Source organism: Silurus aristotelis (genome assembly GCF_946808225.1).
Source record: "Silurus aristotelis genome assembly, chromosome: 9".
Taxonomy (NCBI): Eukaryota; Metazoa; Chordata; class Actinopteri; order Siluriformes; family Siluridae; genus Silurus; species Silurus aristotelis.
Window position 1 is genome coordinate 545,471 of NC_139582.1, and position 22,030 is coordinate 567,500.

At 43.5% G+C, this 22,030-nt stretch overlaps 3 protein-coding genes and 1 long non-coding RNA gene across 5 annotated transcripts in view; 2 read left to right on the forward strand and 2 right to left on the reverse strand.

The window, feature by feature from the left end:
* Positions 1 to 2,421: 2,421 nt before the first annotated feature.
* Positions 2,422 to 3,734, reverse strand: harbi1 (harbinger transposase derived 1; the record flags this gene model as incomplete). The annotated part of the gene is made up of 2 exons (XM_083550138.1): positions 2,422 to 2,980; positions 3,065 to 3,734. The coding sequence occupies 2 exons, from the start codon at positions 3,732 to 3,734 to the stop codon at positions 2,604 to 2,606; spliced, it is 1,047 nt and encodes a 348-aa protein (XP_083406264.1). The 3' UTR covers positions 2,422 to 2,603.
* A 93-nt stretch (positions 3,735 to 3,827) lies between these two features.
* Positions 3,828 to 4,058, forward strand: LOC310730940. The gene is made up of 2 exons (XR_014535026.1): positions 3,828 to 3,961; positions 3,992 to 4,058. It is a non-coding gene; the product is annotated as an uncharacterized lncRNA (long non-coding RNA).
* A 615-nt stretch (positions 4,059 to 4,673) lies between these two features.
* atg13 (ATG13 autophagy related 13 homolog) lies at positions 4,674 to 14,096 on the forward strand. 2 transcript variants are annotated; one of them, XM_083550127.1, is made up of 18 exons: positions 4,674 to 4,898; positions 5,717 to 5,797; positions 5,924 to 6,004; positions 6,101 to 6,220; positions 6,318 to 6,364; positions 6,439 to 6,579; positions 6,723 to 6,763; positions 6,860 to 6,956; positions 7,112 to 7,210; positions 7,333 to 7,426; positions 7,732 to 7,830; positions 9,908 to 10,000; positions 10,377 to 10,513; positions 10,994 to 11,111; positions 11,267 to 11,344; positions 11,736 to 11,849; positions 12,482 to 12,610; positions 12,699 to 14,096. In XM_083550127.1, the coding sequence occupies exons 2-18, from the start codon at positions 5,726 to 5,728 to the stop codon at positions 12,774 to 12,776; spliced, it is 1,638 nt and encodes a 545-aa protein (XP_083406253.1). In that variant the 5' UTR covers positions 4,674 to 4,898; positions 5,717 to 5,725; the 3' UTR covers positions 12,777 to 14,096. The 2 variants fall into 2 exon arrangements, with proteins under 2 accessions (XP_083406253.1, XP_083406254.1); XM_083550128.1 differs by lacking the exon at positions 7,732 to 7,830.
* Positions 14,097 to 17,374: 3,278 nt separating this feature from the next.
* The window catches only part of arhgap1 (Rho GTPase activating protein 1), a 21,531-nt gene continuing 16,875 nt past the window's right edge, over positions 17,375 to 22,030 (reverse strand). Inside the window, exon 13 of the mRNA XM_083550135.1 lies at positions 17,375 to 20,143. Coding sequence (XP_083406261.1) covers positions 19,973 to 20,143 — 171 coding nt within the window. The 3' untranslated portion in view covers positions 17,375 to 19,972. The remainder of the gene's footprint in view (positions 20,144 to 22,030) is intronic.

Sequence of the window (22,030 nt, forward strand, 5' to 3'; positions counted from 1 at the left end):
ATTTTACATTGAGTTTCTATTTGCTGTTCTAATAAGCTCCACTCTTCTGAGAAGATGATCCACTGGATTCGTGTAGAGATTCACTTAGCTATAAGGCTGTTAGTAAAGTCAGGATCTGATGTAGGTAAGAAGTTGAGGAGGCCTGGGGTGCAGTCAACATTTACACTCGTTCTGTTTTAATACGAATAGAGCTCTACAGTAGATCTTCCACTCCAACCACTGGAAAGATCATCCTTATGGAGCTGGTGTTGTGCACAGGGCATCATCATGCTGGAACAGGTGAAGGGAAAATGTCATGCTCCTGCATCCTAAGACGTATAAATATATAATACAATCGTGTTTACAAATGTGTGCTACCAGTTGGGAGAAGAATCCGCCACATCTGTGTGGGAAAAGATAAGCTGATCGGATTCTGGTTATCGGATTGGATCAAATCTTGAAAATGGGTTGTTCAAAAGGGAAAGAAGGAATCTGAAATCGGATTAGATCACAGAATCCAATCCTAGTTTAAATCTGGATCAAACCTTCAGTTTGTGGTGTTCAAAACTTGTCAGTAGGATTTGGAGAACTTTGATCCAAAAACAAAGGATTATCCTGATCCCAACAGGGGGTTGGATTTCAAGGTGGATTCCAGGAGTAAAGAATTTAGTAAAACTTTTAAAATTGGTTAAAAAATACATTTGTATAATTTAGTGTATATACTTTTATTTATAGTTTGCACTTGACTTGTGTAACAGTGATAAAGTAGATCAAGTAAACATGAGCTAATTAAACTCTTCAGTATAGTAAAGTAAAAATAATGAAATATAAATAATCCCCAAACAGATTTCAATTACAAACAAAAATAATATTCAATTTTTCTGTCATTCATCACAGTATATTAATTTAAAGAAATAATCATCAGAGACGAGCCTGTCAAAAATAACGTCTAACAACTGCATCCTTTACTATACGTCCAGTCAGTCCCTCATTCTGACAGAATACCAGAGGTTGGTCTGGTTCTTCAACAGGCTCAGGTGCATCATAAACATCATCACAGAGAGGGACATTGCGCCTGGTGGAGATGTTGTGCAGGACGATACACGTGAGTATTATGCTGCACGCTCCCTGTGGTTCCACTCACAAGTAGTTAATTCGTGCAAAGCGTCTCTTCAGAACTCCATTTGAACGTTCATTTGCACATCTTGTTTTGCAGTGAGCAGCGTTGAAGCGTCCTGCGACGAATAATAATGATGCCTATGAATTACTTCTACAACGAGAGACTGAAGGAGCAGAAGCACAGATACTCCTGGCAGAGGAACAAACTGCAGCAAACCAAAACAAAACTTCAGATCCACCTTCTAAAAGCAGAGCTTGGAAGTGCTGGTCTCTTCTCTTCAGATGAAACAGAACCCTGAATGTTCTTTATTTCTTATGACTATTGGACATTTAGCCATTTTATTTTTTTTAAGACGTTTCCAAAATATCCACAATGTATTTGTTAGTGTATATTTGTTTTTTATTTTTTGTGACTCAGATAAAAGGTCATAAAATAAATGATGAATGGAAGTGGATGTTATTTTTGTGTTTTACAGTGACCCCATGTTGGCTCTTCTACCCGTTCTTTACGGAGCTACTAGCTCACATTGTGGTGATGTCCCATTTAGAGCACAGCTAATCCGGATTTGGTCATCTTGAAAACTGTGTATCTGGATCAGGGTGATCCAGTCCAATGTTGCTTTGAAAAACTGGTATAAAAGTACGACGGATTACCGGATCCTCGATAGGAAAAATGGGATTTCCAAATCCAGATCATTGTGATCCAGATTAAACTTTTTAAATAACTGGCCCCTGGAGATGATCTCCTGTGGAACATTCAGGTAGGATTTATTCTACGATACCTTCTAGTGTAGATACCTTCTGGTTTAATGTGATGCTTTAACGATGCGTCACAAAAAAATCAATTTCTCTTGTTTTTATCGCTGTGACTGGACACTGAAACAAAGTGCGTCTGGATCCTTCTCCACTCGCGACCCGGCTCTCATCAACACTCGCTCTCTCTCTCTCTCTCTCTCACACACACACACACACACACACACACTCTCTCACACACACACACACAGTGTATAGTTTATACTGTACAGCAGTGTAAATTCCTGTATGGCTGAATGCTGTACTGTAATTAAAGGTCCTAATAAACACGACTCTCATACTGATCACTTTTCTCCTGGTGACTCTACACCATGTCTCCACTTACCATCTCACCATCTTACCAACTCGGGGACGACCTGCAAATAATCTAACACTCAGAGCTTTCGGTGATATTTCAGTGTGACTGTAGGAGAGTTTATTTTATAATAAATATAATAAACAAGAGTCCTGGTGTGTGTGTGTGTGTGTGTGTGTGTGTGTGTTCCTTAAGAAGAAAAAACATGCAGAATGCAGAATTTTTCTCATGTGTATTTGTTCTTGTTCAGTCCAAACAACATCTTCCCCTTTGTTTCATGGTTCACTACAAAATCCCCTTTTCAGGTTCCTGTCAGGTTCCTCCACCTGCTTCCACCAAGTCCTTCAGGTTTTAACCCACACAGTGCCTCTGTGAGACAGTCTTTAATGGCTCAGCTCTAGCTGAAATGATTCTGGATCAGTTCCTGTCGCACTCTCAGCGCCTCCACGTCCACATTTTCTGTGGGATCGCTGCTCTCTTCTGATTGGTCGGTGGCCTCTGTCCTCTCGAAGGTCCAGGCGTCGAGTCCAGACTGTAGTGAGATGTTGTGGAGGACGCAGCAGGCCTGGATGATGTGAGAACACTTCTCAGGAGAGTACTGCAGATAGCCTTTGGCTCCGTCCAGGCAGCGGAAGCGCGTCTGGAGGGCGCGGAAAGTGCGGTCTACGATCTCGTGCGTGCTCACGTGAGCCACGTTGTAGCGGAAATCTGCGGGAGTGTCTGGATTTGGAACCGGGGTCATCAACCACTTTCGTAGAGGATAGCGATGATCTCCTGAGAAGACAAACGAGCGAGGGTTATTTAACAATTACCAACATCCAGGAGTTTATAGGACCTACCAGACAGTGTTCTTCTCACCTAAAAGCCAGCCCTCATGTTTTTCCTGCTCCTCAAACATCTTGTAAACGCTGGACTGGGTGAAGACAGCTCTGTGTGCGAGACTCCCAGGCCAGTGCGTCTGCGCGCTCAGAAGCAGCCCTCGAGCGTCACAGACCAGCTGGCAGTTAATGGAGTGGAAGCCTTTCTTATTGACGTATGAGGAATCGTCAGCGTTCGGGGCTTTAATGGCGATGTGTGCGCAGTCTATAACTCCGATTACGTTCGGAATCCCGGCCACCCTGAAGAACTCCTCTTTATCCTGCTGCCTGGCCGCTTCGTCCCTCTCGAAGCCAATAAACTCAGGAGCTTTCTCCATCAAAACTCTGGTGACGTTGGAGACGCAGCGGCTCATGGAGGCCTGGCTGATCCCGATGGCGTCTCCCATTTTGCTCTGGAAGGATCCTGACGTGTAGAAACCCAAAGCCGCGAGGATCTGAACGTCGGGGCTGATGGCTCGTGACCTCTGCGTCCTTCTCAACAAGCCGTCCTTCAGCAGCTCCACCAAGTAATAGATGAACTCGCGCGGGAAACCAAACGTCGTCAAAAGAAACTCGTCCGATACGGATTCAATGTCGAATCGATCCAGGGTTTTGTGGCCGCGGCCATGGAGAAGCAGGTCACAGTCCAGGATCGCGATAGGGATTGCCATTGGGAGCTCGCTGAGGAGCACAGGATTGATCAGATCATTCACATAAACTCACTCTGATCTTCTTCAAACTTCCCGCTATGTATTTTATATAACTGCCCTCTAAAACCACCACAAAATCTCCCAACCTTGATGTAGTTTCAATTCCTGATGTGATCTAGCACAATGAGGCGATCCTCATGAGGTCCAAAGGCCCTCTAGTGATCCTGGTGGAGTCCACAGACCCTGTAGTGATCCTGGTAATGTTCACAGACCCTCAGGTGACCCTGGTGGAGTCCACAAACCCTCTTGTGATCTTGGTGGAGTCTACAGACCCTCAGGTGACCCTGGAGAAGAGATATTTAATAATGGAAGGGATTCAAGTTGCAAAACATTCAACAAAACACACAGCTAAACCCCTGCTAATCATACAGCTAACATAAACAGAACTGTTTTACACACTTAAACATTTTATATATATATATTACACTTTCTAAACGATGTACTGACAGAATTTGTGGTTTAAAAAATATTCACCTATAAATCAAAGCAGGTTTATTAAACACACGGGAATTCACATCTTACAGCGATACCGGAAGTTCCGCTCAACTTGTTTACACTGAAACCCAGCAGCACTTTCCACACATTTCACCAAATAAACTCCATGTTTGAACCCAAACCCGTATCTAAATACACGAGATGATATTGATAAAATAATTTCGTTTTTGATCCGTATTTAGACTGTTTTATATCAAATACTATAATCAAAGAATATAATCATGTAATTCAGCTGCCTTACTTTCGCTATTCGATAAGTGAGATTTAAACATGCCGATGTGTAAATGGAGAGAAATTCTACAAGAACAAAATAAATCCTAAATCTATTTTATAGTTCAATAATAACAACACTTCTTCTTTATATAAAACAACTTCCTTGAACGTGGTTATACAAGATGACGAATCCGCTGATTTCAATCGCGTGGGTGCCACACGTCATAGTGCCCTAGCAGCTGAACAACATAAACAGTAACATAAGTGTAAAAATAAATAAATAAATAAAATTAAAACAGTAATGGCGGCGTCGGCATGCTGAAGCTCTCTCACTCACACACACACACACACACGGACTTTTTGAATTATAAAGCGTGTGTGAAGCTGTGGAGAAGCGGATGTGAATTCTGATGAACTGTAAGTATTTACCCTCTGTGTGTGTGTGTGTGTGTGTGTGTGTGTGTGTAAGTTAGCATTAGCATCACAGCGTTAGCACTGATAATGACATTAGTTGAACTGAAAGCGGTACAGAAGCTCCTGTAGATCTGAAGACACACACACACACACACACACACACACACACACACACACACACACACACACACACACACACACAGCTGTGTCTGGTCTGGGATGAAATCCGGTGAATGTTTTTAGGGATAATCACTTTGTGTGGTGATGATCAGCAGGAACTGTTTAATACTGAGAAATAAAAAGCAAGAAATGATCTGTTTAGTCACTACAGAACCCTGTCCTGAGGAACAGCCCTAATCCTGGAGTACAGCTCTGGTTTTGGGGTCCAGACTGGTCCTGAAAAACCATTAAAAAAAATAAAATAATAACCCCTGGTCCTGGAGTCCAAACCCCTTGGGGGTCTAAAACTTGTCCTGGGGTACAGCCCTAATCCTGGACTCCACCCCCTGCCCCAGGGTTCATCTCTGATCAGAGGAACAGAGCGTGGACTTGAGGAGTGATGTAGGATTCCACATCAATACACCATTCACATGTCATTCATACACAGGGGCACTTTATCACTGATACACCAAAAATACAGAGGAAACCTGAGAAACATCAAAACATCAGGAATGACCTGAGAAACATCATCCAGGCTGGAGCTTCATTACGTTTTATTGGCACCTACAGCACATGGAGAGATCTCCAAATAATGTTCAAACATACAGAAAGAGTGAAATCATCTCTCTCTCTCTCTCTCTCTCTCTCTCTCTCTCTCTCAGGCTCGGGTCATGATGGACAACGATCTGAGCCCACAGGACCGGAAAGATTTGGACAAATTCATAAAATTTTTTGTTTTGAAGGTTTTCATTGTTTACTTTTGAACCCTGTTCAGATGTACAATACCAGGAGGAAAAAGCTGTGATGATGACCGTGTGTGTGTGTGTGTGTGTGTGTGTGTGTGTGTGTGTGTGTGTGTGTGTGAACAGACAGTGCAGGTGATCGTTCAGGCTCGTCTGGGTGAGAAGATCTGCACTCGCTCGTCCTCCTCCCCCACAGGCTCAGACTGGGTAAACCCTGCACCTTCTCCCTCCTAACATTAACACAACCTTCTGTCCTTTTTCTAATGGGGTGTGTGTGTGTGTGTGTGTTTCTTTCCCTCCTAGTTCACCTTGGCGATTAAAGACATCCCAGAGGTGACCCATGAAGCTAAAAAGGCTCTTGCGGGGCAGCTGCCCAGTGTGGGACGCTCCATGTGTGTGGAGATTTCTCTGAAGACATCCGAGGTAAGGTTCTTCAGAAGAAGGATCTTGCATGCTGATGCAGATAATTACTATGTGGAAGTCTTTCTCCTGATAACCTCGTATCTCTCTCTCTCTGCAGGGAGACTCTATGGAGCTGGAGACGTGGTGTTTGGAGATGAACGAGAAGTGAGTGATGTTACGCTGCTCGTGCGTCTCAGGATTGGAGCGTGGAGATTTGAACTCTGATTTCTGCTTTTTAGGTGTGAAAAGGACATTAAAGTGTCCTACACAGTTTATACACGTCTGTCCCTCCTGCTCAAATCTCTCCTGGCCATCACCAGGGTCACACCTGCATACAAACTGTCACGCAAACAGGGCCACGATTACGTCATCCTGTACAGGTATCTCACACACACACACACACACACACACACACACACACACACACACACACACACACACACACACACACACCGATCTCCTTATACACTCCTCATTATGCCTGAGATGATGAAGGTCAGGTCATTTATTCCTTCATTTACAGGATATATTTTGGAGATGTTCAGTTAATGGGACTTGGTGAAGGTGAGACTTTAGGATTATTTGTAGTCTCTATTTTATGTGTCTGTGGATCTTCTGTCATCTACTCACTCTTCCTCTCACTCTTTTTTTTTTTACCAGGTTTCCAAACTGTACGTGTCGGAGTAGTAGGAACTCCTACAGGAACCCTCACACTCTCCTGTGCGTACCGCACCAACCTGGCCATCATGTCCTCCAGGTAAACCGTCTCCAGCAGTTTCCTTTCACACAGCATCCGTCAGACACGTTACCTTCGTCATGCATTCGTTTATCTACGTTCATCCAGATCAAAAACCACAAAGTCATGTAGTGTGTGTGTACTGAGTGCTCTGTGTGTGTGTGTGTGTGTTACAGGCAGTTTGAGAGGACGGGCCCCATCATGGGCATCATCATAGACCACTTTGTGGAGCGTCCACTCGGAAACACCGCCCTCATGCACCCCTGCAACTACAGGTGTGTGTGTGTGAGCGAGAAACACATCACAGGACCACCTCAGAAACTCTCTCCATCACACAGTGCAGAAAGTTTCTGCTGTTGCCATGGAGACACTGTTACTTTTTTTCCCTTTTTCCCAGAGCTCCAGGTGAGGAAGAGGGCGGGGCTTATGCAGGTGTGGAGGACTCACAGGAAGTGTGCACCACCTCCTTTTCTACTTCCCCACCTTCTCAGGTACACACCAAACACACACACACACACACACACACACACACGCACTCTCTCTCTCTCTCTCTCTCTCTCTCTCTCTCTCTCTCTCTCTCTCTCTCTCTCTCTCTCTCTCTCTCTCTCTCTCTCTCTCTCTCTCTCTCTCTCTCTCCCTTCTACTATTTTTACCTTTTTTATATAGTTTATTTTTCATCTCCTGATCTGTTCTTGTGATCATCCTCCTCTTCCTTATGTTAATGTGGGTGTGTTCATTTCTCTTGTTTCTTCCTCTTTCTCCTCTTTTCTGTGTGTGTGTGTGTGTGTGTGTGTAGTGTATGTGTACTGTAAGTCAGGCACATAGTAAAACTTCTAAACCTGCTTTGAAGGCCACTCTGAAAGTCCCTGTGATGGGGCTCGGCTTCTCACAGCAAGTGAGTCCTCTGAGGGTGTGTGTGTGTGTGTGTGTGTGTGTGTGTGTGTGTGTGTGTGTGTGTGTGTGTGTGTGTGTGTGTGTGTGTGTGTGTGTGTGTGTGTGTGTGTGTGTGTGTGTGTGTGTGTGTGTGTGTGTGTGTGTGTGTGTGTGTGTGTGTGTGGTCCTTATAATGTACTAACAAATGTCACCTCCAAAAATGGACTCCTCTTTTTAAGCAGATGTGTTGTAGTTTATAGTGAAGCTGGAAGATCTGAGAATTTACTGAAGAGCTAAATCTATATGATGTAAAATCATAGTGCTTCTATACACACACACACACACACACACACACATACACACACACACAGTGAAGTTTTCACTATTATCCTGTGAACATTAGTTATAATCTATTTCTAGCGCTAATGTTTAAATGAGCGTGTTCTCTATCGCTAACTCGTTTCTTTACTAATCATTTTGTCACACACACATCGATATAAAATAACAATCCGACCGCGTATAAACACGTGACCAAACCACTCGAGCAGATCTTACAGTCTGCACACTGTACCTGTGCTCCAACACCTGACTGAACACTAGAGTCGATCTCTAGTGTTCAGTCTGTAGAAGGTGATTAATACGATGTCTTGAGAAGCTCGTACACTTGTGTTGTGCAGCTAATCAGCTTTGTTTGTTTGCATTGTTGCATGTTTACAGAAATGTGTAACACACCACCTGCATGATGTATTACATCCTCATGGTGAGCGTTCTTCAGACGGAGCTCTGAGCTGCAGAATAAGTCGAGGTTAAAGTGCCATTTCTGTGTCTGAGTCAGGATTGGATTTGATCCGATGTAAGGAGATTTAACAGGTCTTTGAGGGTCAGAATTCTAGCTGATAGACAGGTGTTCAAATACTTATTTGCAGCTGTATCATACAAATAAATAGTTTAAAAATCATATATTGTGATTTCTGGATTTTTTTATTTATTTTGTCTCTCACAGTGGACATGCACCTACGATGACAATTTCAGACCCTCCATGATTTCTAAGTGGGAGAACTTGCAAAATAGCAGGGTGTTCAAATACTTATTTTCCTCACTGTATATATAAAAATATCTCAGGATGTAAACATCATCCGGTTCTTATCAGGGTGATCAGAGTGAACTTGCTGAGGCTTGTAGAGTCTGAGATGTGACTCTTGGGGTTTTTTGCTGTTTCTCTGAGCATTCCACAGTCTGACCTCGGAGTGGATCTGCAGGATGTCCAGTCCGGGGAATATTGGTAGCTGTCTTGAATGTTCGAATGATGGATTTTAAATAGTTTGGAAACGGCCTTATAACCCTTCCCAGAATGATTAGCAAGTACATTTGCTTCTCTAAGATAATTTATTTATCTTTATGTTTATGTACAGTCTTGTTTACACGTCTCTTATTTGCACATTGTACTGTACAACATTATACAGTAGCTTTACTGGTCTGTGATGTTTTGTGTATCTGTTCTACACTGTTCTGTCTTGTGTTGTCTGTCTGCACTGTGTTTTGTCTCACACTGGTTGCATATGATGCACTTTGTGGTGAGGAGACGTAGTTTAGTCCTTACCTGTATGCAGCTCTGTGTCACGTGGTGTAGCTCCAGGGGTCTGGAGAAACGTTGTCTCGTTGTACTGCTGTATGAATATGGTTAAAATGACAGTAAAAGCTACTTGACTTGACGATGCTGATGGAAAGACATCAGTAAACTGCTCCCACTTGGGCTTTTATAAAGGTGAATTTGATCAGCAGCACCTGACTGATACTCCGCCTCCTAATTCCTGTAAAAAACAGAAAAGGTCATATTAAGTTTTCTGTGTTTAGACTGATTTTTAAAAATAAATAATATGTGGTGGTGATTGTCTGAGGTTATATTTAAATAATTCCAAGACCTGATGAGGACCAGGGTTTTTGGATGAGTATACTTACATTTTCACACTCACTCACTCACTCACTCACTCACTCACTCACTCACTCACTCACTCACTCACTCACTCACTCACTCACTCACTCACTCACTCACTCTATCTATCTATCGTTCTCACTCTTTCTTTTTTGCTTTCTTTTAGCTTTGCACTTCTCGTCTGTCGTATCAGACTCCACTCTTGGGCCCAGTAGATTTGTGCCACCCTGCTGTCTGCACTGCTGCTCACCCACACCAGGTACCACACACACACACACACACACACACACACACACACACACACACACACACACACACACACACACACACTGTAACGGGTTTCTGTGAGTCTTTAAATAACTGGTCAGTTAATTTCATTAACTTCATCATCTGGATCTGGAGAATGAAACTAAATCATGAACTGATGTTTGTGAAGTTCAGGAGATAAAATCACATGACCCCCGTTACTGATTACGAAACACACACACACACACACACACACACCTCTCTGAGTAGCCGGTAATCTCACACAACTGGGACTCGCACTCTTCTCCAGAAAAGAGTAACAGAGTCATGGTGTGGCCTGTGAGTGGAGCGTCTGGGGTTCAGCTGTATAATAAAGAATCTCTCTACAGATCGCTGTTCCAGGGAAGGAGGGTGGAGTCCCGCAGGTCGTGGTTCAGCCCAATCATGGCACTCGGGCAGATCATGGGCGTGTCCCCTCCTGCCCTTCGGCAGACATGCCGCAAACCGCACCTTCAGACTGCAGCAGGTAAGATCAGTTCCCAACATACAGGTGACACCACCAACTCACAGAAAAGTCAACTGTGTAAACTGTCAATAAAAACTGAACGATGTGTGAATCTGATAAACCCATTTTCTACTCACAATCATCAATCACAATATCAATATCTGATACACATCTTAAAAAAGTAGAGACAGGACGATGTTTCCCACTGTGTAGCGTCACGTCTTCTGTCCTTATACACACACGTGCACGCACACACACTCACACAAAATGGGGTCTAACAAATGTAAATGATGATCACGTTTATAGTGAGATCAGTACTGTATAAAACTATATTTCATTTTGTATTTCTTCCTCCAAGAAATTTAACCCAACCGTCACTTGTGTACCAACACACACCTATATTTTATTTTTATTTTATTCACTCTGTGTGTGTGTGTGTGTGTGTGTGTGTGTGTGTGTGTGTGTGTGTGTGTGTGTGTGTGTGTGTGTGTTTATGTTTAGCACCAATACTGATGCCTTTTCAAGAAGTAGTGAAGGGAAGAGCGTGTCTCCTTCAGATGCCCCTGAAACGACCTTCACCAGGAAAGTGGGAGCCTTCGTCAACAAACCCACCACACAGGTGAGTGCATCCCCACACCTGCATCCCCACACCCCCACACCCCCACACCCCTACATCCCCTCACCCCCACACCCTTACACCTGCATACCCTCACCCCCACACCCCCACACCTGCATCCCCATATTTACAGTAACTCTTGGTTTGTGATGGTGCAGGTGACCACGGCCAGTCTGGACCTGCCGTTTGCTGCGTTCGCTCCCAGAGGCTTCGACCTGGAGGAGAATGACCCCATGGTACACACATGATGTGAACACACACACACACACACACAAACACACACAAACACACACATATGGCCATGTGGTCAGCAGTTAGTTGTCATTAGCTTTTCAAAGAGTGTAAATTATGGGATGATGGGTATCTCAGTCATGTGCTGTTCCTCTGCTACCTGGATCCAAGTACGCTGAGATTTCATAAGAAGATTACAGGAAGCCATCTGTCCACCCCCCACCCACCCCCCACCCACCCACTTTACTCACACCAAAGCAGCAGCTCGGTGTTCTTCATCCTGAAGGACGCTGTAACACTCGATCTTTCACCAGAATATTTTAGAAGCTAGAATGGGTCAGTCTCACAACTCAAGAGTTAATGGTGTGTGTGTGTGTGTGTGTAACACGTTTCCAGGTACAGCCTCCAGCATCACCCACCTCTTCCTCTCCATTACAAGACAGTCTGCACTCACAAAGCTCCAGCCAGAGTGGAGGCCAAGCACAAGACGACTTCGTCATGGTGGATTTAGTGAGTAAAACATCTACACATCAAATAAAAAAAACACACATTATTATATCAGTAAATACAGACTCACTCCGCTCTCCCTCTGCTCTCCATGATGGTGATCTTGCTCCAGATGTGCTCCAGAGGTTCCTCAGTATTTTTTTATATTCTATTAAATATAAATCTTGACCCTGATGTTACTTATAGACATGGTTTTATGGTACAGGAAGTCCAAAGGGAAGTTGTTGTGTGGTTTAATGTTTTAGTCTGGACACAATTGTTCTTTTCTGTAATGAGGGTCTGGAACAGAAAAGTCCACGTGAGAGGTTTAAGAGATTTATCACCTTTTAAAAGATTATTATTACTGTCATAATGAGATCTTTTCATATTTACTGCTATTGAAATTAAACATTTACTTCCTTATGCATGTGTTTGGTGGGTGAAGCTAATATTTGTGGATCACAGCCCATATTCCAGTGGAGTTCTGGTGAAGATCCGCACTCCTGGAACTCTACTTTCACAGCTCAATCACTGGGCTGGTGTAGAACATTAGAACATACTGCAGAACTTGCTCTTGTGTTTTTCTCCAAGAGAAGCAGATGCCATGAAACCAGAGTTTCGTTTTTAAAAAACCCGTCTTTTTGTTTACTTGCCAGAAACCAGCGTTCTCCAAAGACGACCTGCTGCCGATGGACCTGGGAACGTTTTATCGAGAGTTTCAGAATCCTCCCCAGCTCACGAGCCTGTCCATCGAGGTCAGCGCTCAGTCCATGGCTGAAGACCTGGTGAGGAACTCTACAGTTCTTACTATAGTTATGGATCAGACTCGTGTCTTTGTTCCCAAAGACTGATTTTATTCTGTTTGTTCTGCAGGACTCTCTCCCGGAGAAACTGGCCATCTACGAGAAGAACATCGACGAGTTTGATGCTTTTGTGGACACACTACAGTAAATCACAACACACCCTGATCACTCGCTCTTTTTCTTCTTCCCTCCTCACAACATGGCTGATGGATTCCTGCTCTTCTGATGTTCATCTGCTCGTACGCTAGAATATTTAAAGCTCTTTTCTTCGCATCCACGTCCTGATCATCCTCAACATGATTCCTGATTCCATCCTGGAGATTATAAGAGCTTTAAGGTCAATCGTTCATTTATTTGTTCTATTGTTGATATGTTTTATTATAAATGTATCATTTATAATCTGATCTCCCTTCAAGTGGAGAACTTGGAGAAGATCAGACCCTGAACATTACGGATCGTTTTGATTGTACACCAGAATTGTGTGTGAACGTTGGGGGATGGTGTGGAGGAACTTTGGCAGGCCTGAATCATTCATCACAATGTTTTTGTGTTATCTTCATTATAAATCCCACGTCTGATTACAGTCTAATTTATTAATTTATCTTTAATGAGATTTTACACCATGTTTAAGATCAATGCATTAAAAACCTTCCAGTTCTATTAATGAGTAGAATCTGAGCTGTAACCTGTCCAGTAGGGGGAGCCGTCGTGTTTAGCTCCTTAATAGGCATGTATTTTTACAGTACTGGGAGAACTGGTGAAGCTTCACCATCCAGTACCATTTACATAGAAGATGCTCTGAAGCAGCACATGATCTGATTCTGTATGATGTAAAAGCACAGAACAAACTAAGTGATGAAAGTGTTTCCTGATTAACGATCGAAGAACCGCAGACTGAAGGCACATCAAGAGGAAGATCTACAGAGGAGCAACTCAGACTGTAACCTTGATAGAGAGCACACAGATTGTAGATCACAGCCAATCGTGCACACGTGAAGGCCGTGAAGTGAGAAGATGCATGAGAGCAGTTCAGTTCTGCGAGCACTGAGTACTGCTCGGGGTCTTCTGGTCCAAAGCTCCTGGAGCCTCTTTTTAACATGAATTACAGAAATGGAGGCAGATAAAGTTCCCTGATTGATTATTGTGAAGGTACTTGGTGAGAGAGTCACATGTTAAAGCTCCAGAAGACATGCCAAAGGAAGTTCAGAGCACAGACGAGACGCTTCTGACACGTAGACGTTCTCCTGAACTTTTTACTATTTAAGAATTAGCTTGAAGCATGTGTCTAAATGTTGAAGAATTATTCTCCATCACGCTCTCATGATATTTTAAAGCTTCATAAATACTCGAGCAGACAGTAGTGGAGTTCAGTGGTGTTCACACGTGTGGTGTTAAAGCTTCAGTCCCCTTCCTGTAAAACACTTCCTTCGCATGTACATGTGCAATAAACTGCTTTATTTCAAAACCATTTGATTTTTTTCCTTCTTTTTTCTCTTTGTCGGTCGAGTTGTTGGTAAAGTTATTCATTCATCTATAAATTTACTAACATGGTCATTTGTTACTTGAAACCTGGGGCCTAGAAGCTCCTTGGGTACCAGTGATCCAGGAAATTTCACATGAACACCCTGAAGATCCATGAGGTTCCTGTGGAGGTTAAACTCAAGAACCATGAAGATGTAGTGTAATGAATAAAACCAGTCTGATCTCATCATGAACAGATTCACACTCCAGACTCCATCAGTGAACCGGTAAACACCTCAACAATGATGGAGCTCTAATGAATGGACATTCAGTGCTGAGGAGGAGAAGGATGAAAAGTCTGGTTCCTCTCAAGGTTTCTTCCTTTTTTCTTCCAGAGTTATAGTGCACTTTTAGATGCCACCTCAAAACTGTTAGAGTGAAGGAATTGTGTCTCGATCTTCTTTGCAGAATTGTTTGGCGAGTTTTTCGGCCTGTTTAAAGTCGTGCTACAGAACCTCACTCAGGTTTACGTCTGGACTTTGACTAGGCATTGACGCAGCTTCATGTTGATCCAGTCAGAGGTCGACTTACTGGTGTTTCAGTTCATTGTCCTGCGTAAACAAAGTGCACTCGAGCTTTTGAGCTGCAGATTTTGTCTCATCAGTCCACTGAATCTTCACACAAAAGTCTTGCAGATCATCAGAATGTGAGATACACCGTTGTGTTCTTTTTGGTCATCAGTGGCTTTTCCTCAGTCTCTTTCTTATTGTTCAGTCATGAACACTGAACTGCTGCGAGTGAGCGATGCAGTTCTTTAGGTGATGTTCTGAGCTCCTGGACGAGTCGTCTTTATGTATTTGGAGTAAGTTTAGTAGGCCGGCTACTCCTGAGAAGGTTCACGTGTTCCTAGTTTCCTTCATTTGTAGATAATAGATCTCACTGTGAAAACCCCTTTTCCCACACTGATACGATTCCTTTTCCACCAGGAAGATCCACCAGGAAGATCTCGGCAGCTTCTTATTCCTGATGAAATGTAACTTTGTGTTTGTTGTTGTAACTAAACGTTTTGATGTTGTAATGTTTGAAGTTGACTGAGGATTTCTGAAAAGTTGCTGTAGAACATGATGAACACTATCAGGAGGAGATGAGTGATGATCTTCACGGGTGTTTTTCTTTTACCTTTAATCATTAAAACATGAAAACTCGGAGACTCTGAGATGAAAAAGAGCAGCGAGAACTGAGAGCTGAGAACAGGAGCATCGTGAACAACCCACACTGGCACTTTATTACAGTTTATTATCTTCATCACTCAATTGTTCGGGTTCATCAGAAACAAGGTCATGTTTTACTCCTGGGAGTAAAAAGATCAAAAATATAAATATTAATGGTTTTATTATTGACTATCGATGTGCACATTTCTGTCCTGTGCCTGATGTTTGAGTAGTTGGGGATTAAAAGAAATCTGTACAGTAAAAGAAGCGAAATCTTTAAGTTTGAGGTGTAAATTCTCCAGAAGCTCCAGCATTCCCACTGCAGGAGCTGAGAAACACATTCTGTGGTTGAGTTCTTACTGTGCTGAAGTGAAAGACGAGTCTTCACGTATCTGATGCAGGAAATTAAACGATGCCTGTTCCAAGAGCCCACTTCTGCTAGAGCTGGGAATGGGACACGATCTCGCCATCTCCTTCCACATCAGTCCACTGCTGGTGCGTAAAAACCACTGCGGGGATCTTTTCCATCACACCTGAACAGATTCAACATGAAATTTCAGATCTCCAGAGATGTTCAATCAGGTTGAAGTCTGGACTGTGACTGGGCCACTCGAGGACATTCACAGAGTCCTGTAGAAGCTCCTTCATTATCTGGCTGTGTGCTGAGGGTCGTTGTCCTGCTGGAAGATGAACCGTCGCCCCAGTCTGAGGTCCAGAGAGCTCTGGAGCAGGTTATCATCAAGAACGTCTCTGTACATTGCTGCATTCATCTTTCTCTCGACCCTGACTGATCTTCCAGTTCCTGCTGCTGAAAAACATCCCAACAGCATGATGCTGCCACCACCATGCTTCACTGTAGGGGTGGTATTGGTCAGGTGATGAGTCGTGCCTGGTTTCCTTTACACATGAGGCCTGAGATTCAGTCCAAAGAGTTTAATCTTTGTTTCTCATGGTCCGAGAGTCCTTCAGGTGCCATGTGGGGAAACTCCAGATGGGCGGTCATGTGCCTTTTACTGAGGTGTGAAAGAGCCACTCTACCATACAGGCCTGATTGGTGGAGTGCTGCAGAGATGGTTGTTCTTCTAAAAGGTTCTTCTCTCTCCACAGCTGGAGCTCTTTCAGAGTGACCATCGGGTTCTTGGTCACTTCTCTGACTAAGGCACTTCTCCCCAATCGCTCAGTTTGGCCCGGCAGCTCCGCTCCAGAAAGAGTCCTGGTGGTTCCAAACTTCTCTCTTTTACGGATGATGGAGGCCACTGTGATCATTGGGATCACATCAATGCTGCAGAAATGCGTCTCGATATTATCCTGTCTCGGAGGTCTACAGACTATTCCTTGGTCTTCATGGCCTGCTTTGTGCTCTGACATGCACTGTAACTGTGGGACCTTCTACAGACTGAAGTGTCTACAAATCATGTCCAATCAACTGAATCTACCACAGGTGGACTCCAATCAGGTTGTAGAAACATCTCAGTGAATAGAATAGTCTTTATTTGTCACATATACATTACAGCACAGTGAAATTTTGTTCTTCGCATATCCCAGTTTTGCTTGGAAGCTGAGGTCAGAGCGTAGGGTTGGCCATGATACGGCGCTCCTGGAGCACAGGGGGTTAAGGGCCTTGCTCAAGGGCCCAAGAGTGGCAGCTTGGCGATACCGGGGTTTTAACCTCCGACCTTCCGATCAGTAATCCAGCACCTTAACCACTGGAGCCACCACTCCCCCCAGTGGAACCAGGATGCACCTGAGCTTTATTTTGAGTATCATGATGAAGGCTGTGAACTTATCTACATGTGATTTTTTAATTTGTAATAAATTTGCAAAGATTTTAAATAAACTTCACGTAGTCATTATGGGGTTTTGTTTGTAGAATTTTAAGGAAAATAATGAATTTGATTAATTTTGGATTAAAACTAACAAAATGTGAAAACGTTCCACATACACTGTATGTAACAGACTGTTCACACACACACGATTAAACGATTAAAAGACTTAAAAAAAAACAATTGATTTTATATTAATAAATAATTAAATTCACAATTACACTACACACACACACACTCCACAGTACACATTTTTATTACTTATGTACCATTTATTACCACATTTACAAAAGTCCAGCACTGAGAGGAATCACACACACACACACACACGCGCACAGAGAAGATGAAGCTATAATCTTCACACAGATCCACAGCACTGGGGATCCAGATGAAATGCGGTCTGGATTTACAACACCAAGGCCCGAGCAGGATGGAGGCTGAAACGTGTGAAACCTAGAAGGACGTGACCTACAACTTCAGTAAGGCACACAAAAAACACGTGGGCTTTGGGGAGGATCACTGCACGTTTTCACCAAAAACATACACACAGGAGGGTCACGTTCACACACGGTACATCAATTACATTTCAATATCGAGGCAGTGCACTGGGAGACGATAAAACCAGGGTCTTCTATGATAGCAAAGTGCATTCTGGGTAATCTACACCTGCATCACATGGTCTTATGAAGAGACAGGATGTGTTCTAGTGAATTGAGAGTGGATTCTGAACTTTACAGAGACCTTCTGAGCAGATATTTATCCATGCGCCCCACCTGCAGCTGAATAAGATGCTCGTTTCAGCAGAACTCATTCCCTGAACACAGACTGCAGATTCAGTGTCAGGAGTGAGAAGAACCAGGAGGACATACAGATGATGTGGAAAATGAAAAACACTCTTTTTGAGTCCCAGGTGTTCCAGGTGTTCTAATGATTTTAATATATACAGTGTCTCCGAAATCTCTGTACCATGCCACCATGACTGTGGATCAGGTGGTCACAAGTTCAAATCCCAGGACTCAACCCTCAACTGCTCGAGGTGGTATCAAGACGTTTGGAGATTAATGTCGTAACTGGTTTCATCACCGACAGCGAGTTAGAAGAGCAAACGTGAAATTCTGCATGAAACTGGGCAGATCTGCCGCAGAGACGTTTGGGGTGTTTTGAGTGGAAGAACTTCACCCGAAGACGACGAGAGATCCGGAAGAAAAAACGTCCAAACGGTTCAGCAACTCGTGCATGATGATCGTCAGAACACTCCACACGATCTCACTTCCACACCCACACTACTCACCACATTCGCCTCCTGTGGACCCTCTTCCAGAAGATGAAGATTCGGCTCGTTGCTTTGACACCGTTGTGGAGATCCGGTGCGAGTCGCAGAAGGTACTGGACACACTGTGAAAAGAAGACTTCCAGGACACATTTTGGAAGAACGCTGGGAGCGTGTGGGAACGTGTGGAAACGTGTGGGAATGTGTAGAAATGTGTGGAAACGTAGATAAATGAAGAACTTTCTTGTAAAAATAAACTTTTTGATACCACCTCATACAGCTGTCCTCAGGTTGCAATATTCTTTAGCAAAAAATTTAAAAACCTCATCAAACACAGACACTGAGATCCAACTGAACCAAGAAGTGAACACCTGCTCCAGAAGGTGTACTGTGTCTGGAGACTTCTGGGACACTGAGTAGAACATGGAGAGAACTGCTCATGAAATGATTCAGGGAAAAATGTAATCTATTTTATATTATTTTGTGTAAAAGTTCAGTGCGGCTCAGCCGTTTTTGGATTTGTGTCTTCAATCGATACTGCGTTCAGTCAGTCATTAACAATAACAATGAACTGAGCTTCTGCTGAAACATCATCACAGGACATCTACACCCTGGTTCCATACGTACTGACTGATCTGGGATCAGCGCCACCTGTCCTTATAATGATGTTAATTCAATACCAGACTCAGACACTGAATCCAGATCAGCACTTGTGTTTATGATCCTGTAAAGTACATCATGAAGATGTGTAGAATAATTATACCTAATTATCATATATATTCTCCTCTGCAGGCCACCATAGAAAAAAAAGCATATATGGCATCAATATAGTATAAAAGATCATACATATAAGAAATGTAATAAAAATAAAGACTTACTGAGAAGCTCTTAAAAAAAAGTGTTTCAAGTGTGATGAGTATTAGTGCTTTATACTGATCCATAGCTGTGACTATGGCTGATCGAGAAGATCTCATACAGAAAAGCTTATACGCTGAAGGTCTGTACAAAAAAGACCAATAGGGTGCAAAGAATCCCCCCAAAGCATAAAAAGAAACGCTAAAAAAAGAGGATCTGACGTTTTCACCAAATCACATCAGAGTTCAAAAATTCTGGCACTGACTTCAGTATTACTGTAGATTGTCAAATTGTGTTGTATGAAACCTAAAAAATAGCCGAATATCTTTTATTTCTTTTTTTAAGAAGGTAATACAGTCTCATGACGACTCGCTCCTCTTCTCCACGAGCTCCGTTTTACCTTCTGTGCAAGCAAGATTTTTGGAGTCTTCTGTATCTACCAGCGTTTTTGGTATCAGAGCAGAAACTCCGCTTGATCAGTACCATGAAAACGATCAACTGCTACGTGATTGATAGCATAAGCAGAAACGGATAAATGAGCGATTGTCTGAAACTAATATAAGAACTGAATATAAGTATTGTGGAAGAAACTCACCCTCTAACCTGAAACCTGTCACTTTCATTCCTGCCACTCCGACTAATTTACAACACTCGTGTATTTGGCAACACAAAGGAGAAAAGCACAATGGTGTGGATTATATACAGAGGCAGGTTCTTTTGTTCTTCACTGGCTGAAAATGTCCACGTGCAGGTCGAGCAGGACGCGGGCGAAGTTGTTGATTGGTCCGATGGAACTCAGGGTCATGGCGGCGTCCTGACCCCACAGCAGGTTGGGGCCGAACACTACGGCCAGGTTTGTGTTGGTCATCTTGTTCACCTCGCTCTCAGCTGACACCTACACCATCACAAACATCACACTCAGATACCCATAGCTACATCACCTCATCTCCAACATGGAGTTAGAAATTATTATACATAAAAGACTCAAGGAACTGCTGAACTGTGACAGAACACCTTTATAATGTGTGTTTTTATACTTTAAAACAGCGGACCACCAAACTTTTTTGCACCATGGACCGGTTTAATGTGGGACAATATTTTCCCAGACCAGGGGGGTGTTATAAATACAACAAAATAAAATGATACGACCATAAATCTAAATATAAACCCATTTCTAAATATAATAATAAATGTGAATCCACGTGGTGGTGTTTGTTCATTTTGCTCTCGAGGGTTTGAGTTTAGCAGTAATGTATTATGTGTTAGCGGCCAGAGACCCTTTAAGAAGGTAGTGGATGGAGGTAAGACGTGTGACCGGAGCTCCTTTAAGAAGGTAGTGGATGGAGGTAAGTCATGTGACCGGAGCTCCTTTAAGAAGGTAGTGGATGGAGGTAAGTCGTGTGACCGGAGCTCCTTTAAGAAGGTAGTGGATGGAGGTAAGTCGTGTGACCGGAGCTCCTTTAAGAAGGTAGCGGATGGAGGTAAGTCGTGTGACGGGAGCTCCTTTAAGAAGGTAGCGGATGGAGGTAGTCATGTGACCGGAGCTCCTTTAAGAAGGTAGTGGATGGAGGTAAGTCGTGTGACCGGAGCTCCTTTAAGAAGGTAGCGGATGGAGGTAAGACATGTGACCGGAGCTCCTTTAAGAAGGTAGTGGATGGAGGTAAGTCATGTGACCGGAGCTCCTTTAAGAAGGTAGTGGATGGAGGTAGTCATGTGACCGGAGCTCCTTTAAGAAGGTAGTGGATGGAGGTAAGACGTGTGACCGGAGCTCCTTTAAGAAGGTAGTGGATGGAGGTAAGTCATGTGACCGGAGCTCCTTTAAGAAGGTAGCGGATGGAGGTAGTCATGTGACCGGAGCTCCTTTAAGAAGGTAGTGGATGGAGGTAAGTCGTGTGACCGGAGCTCCTTTAAGAAGGTAGCGGATGGAGGTAAGTCATGTGACCGGAGCTCCTTTAAGAAGGTAGCGGATGGAGGTAAGACATGTGACCGGAGCTCCTTTAAGAAGGTAGTGGATGGAGGTAGTCATGTGACCGGAGATCCTTTAAGAAGGTAGTGGATGGAGGTAAGACGTGTGAGCGGAGCTCCTTTAAGAAGGTAGTGGATGGAGGTAAGTCGTGTGACCGGAGCTCCTTTAAGAAGGTAGAGGATGGAGGTAAGACGTGTGACCGGAGCTCCTTTAAGAAGGTAGTGGATGGAGGTAAGTCATGTGACCGGAGCTCCTTTAAGAAGGTAGTGGATGGAGGTAAGTCATGTGACCGGAGCTCCTTTAAGAAGGTAGTGGATGGAGGTAAGTCATGTGACCGGAGCTCCTTTAAGAAGGTAGCGGATGGAGGTAGTCATGTGACCGGAGCTCCTTTAAGAAGGTAGCGGATGGAGGTAAGTCGTGTGACCGGAGCTCCTTTAAGAAGGTAGCGGATGGAGGTAAGTCATGTGACATGAGGCATCATGACCTGCATCAAGAAAATCTGGTAATTTTCCACAATAAAACATGGTTCAGAATTAGATAATAAATAAAACGGAAATAATCTAAGTTATGCATTATTTCTGTGCGACCCGGTACCAATTGACCCATGGACCGGTGCCGGTCCACGGCCTGCAGGTTGGGGACCAGTGATTTAATACATAATTAGTGAGAATAGTGGATTGTGATTGGCTGGAATAAGTTCAGGTGTGAATGCTGGATTGTGATTGGCCTGAAGTTCAGGTGTGAATAGTGGCTTTTGATTGGCTATAAGGAGTTCAGGTGTGAATGCTGGATTGTGATTGGATGAGAGTTCAGGAA

Excerpts from the sequence above, each read along its gene's own strand:
- atg13 (XM_083550127.1), top strand. The coding sequence starts at position 5,726 with ATGATGGACAACGATCTGAGCCCACAGGACCGGAAAGATTTGGACAAA. Across the intron at positions 6,365-6,438 it reads TGTTTGGAGATGAACGAGAA|GTGTGAAAAGGACATTAAAG; the intron begins GTGAGTGATGTT and ends TCTGCTTTTTAG. Across the intron at positions 7,211-7,332 it reads ATGCACCCCTGCAACTACAG|AGCTCCAGGTGAGGAAGAGG; the intron begins GTGTGTGTGTGT and ends CCTTTTTCCCAG.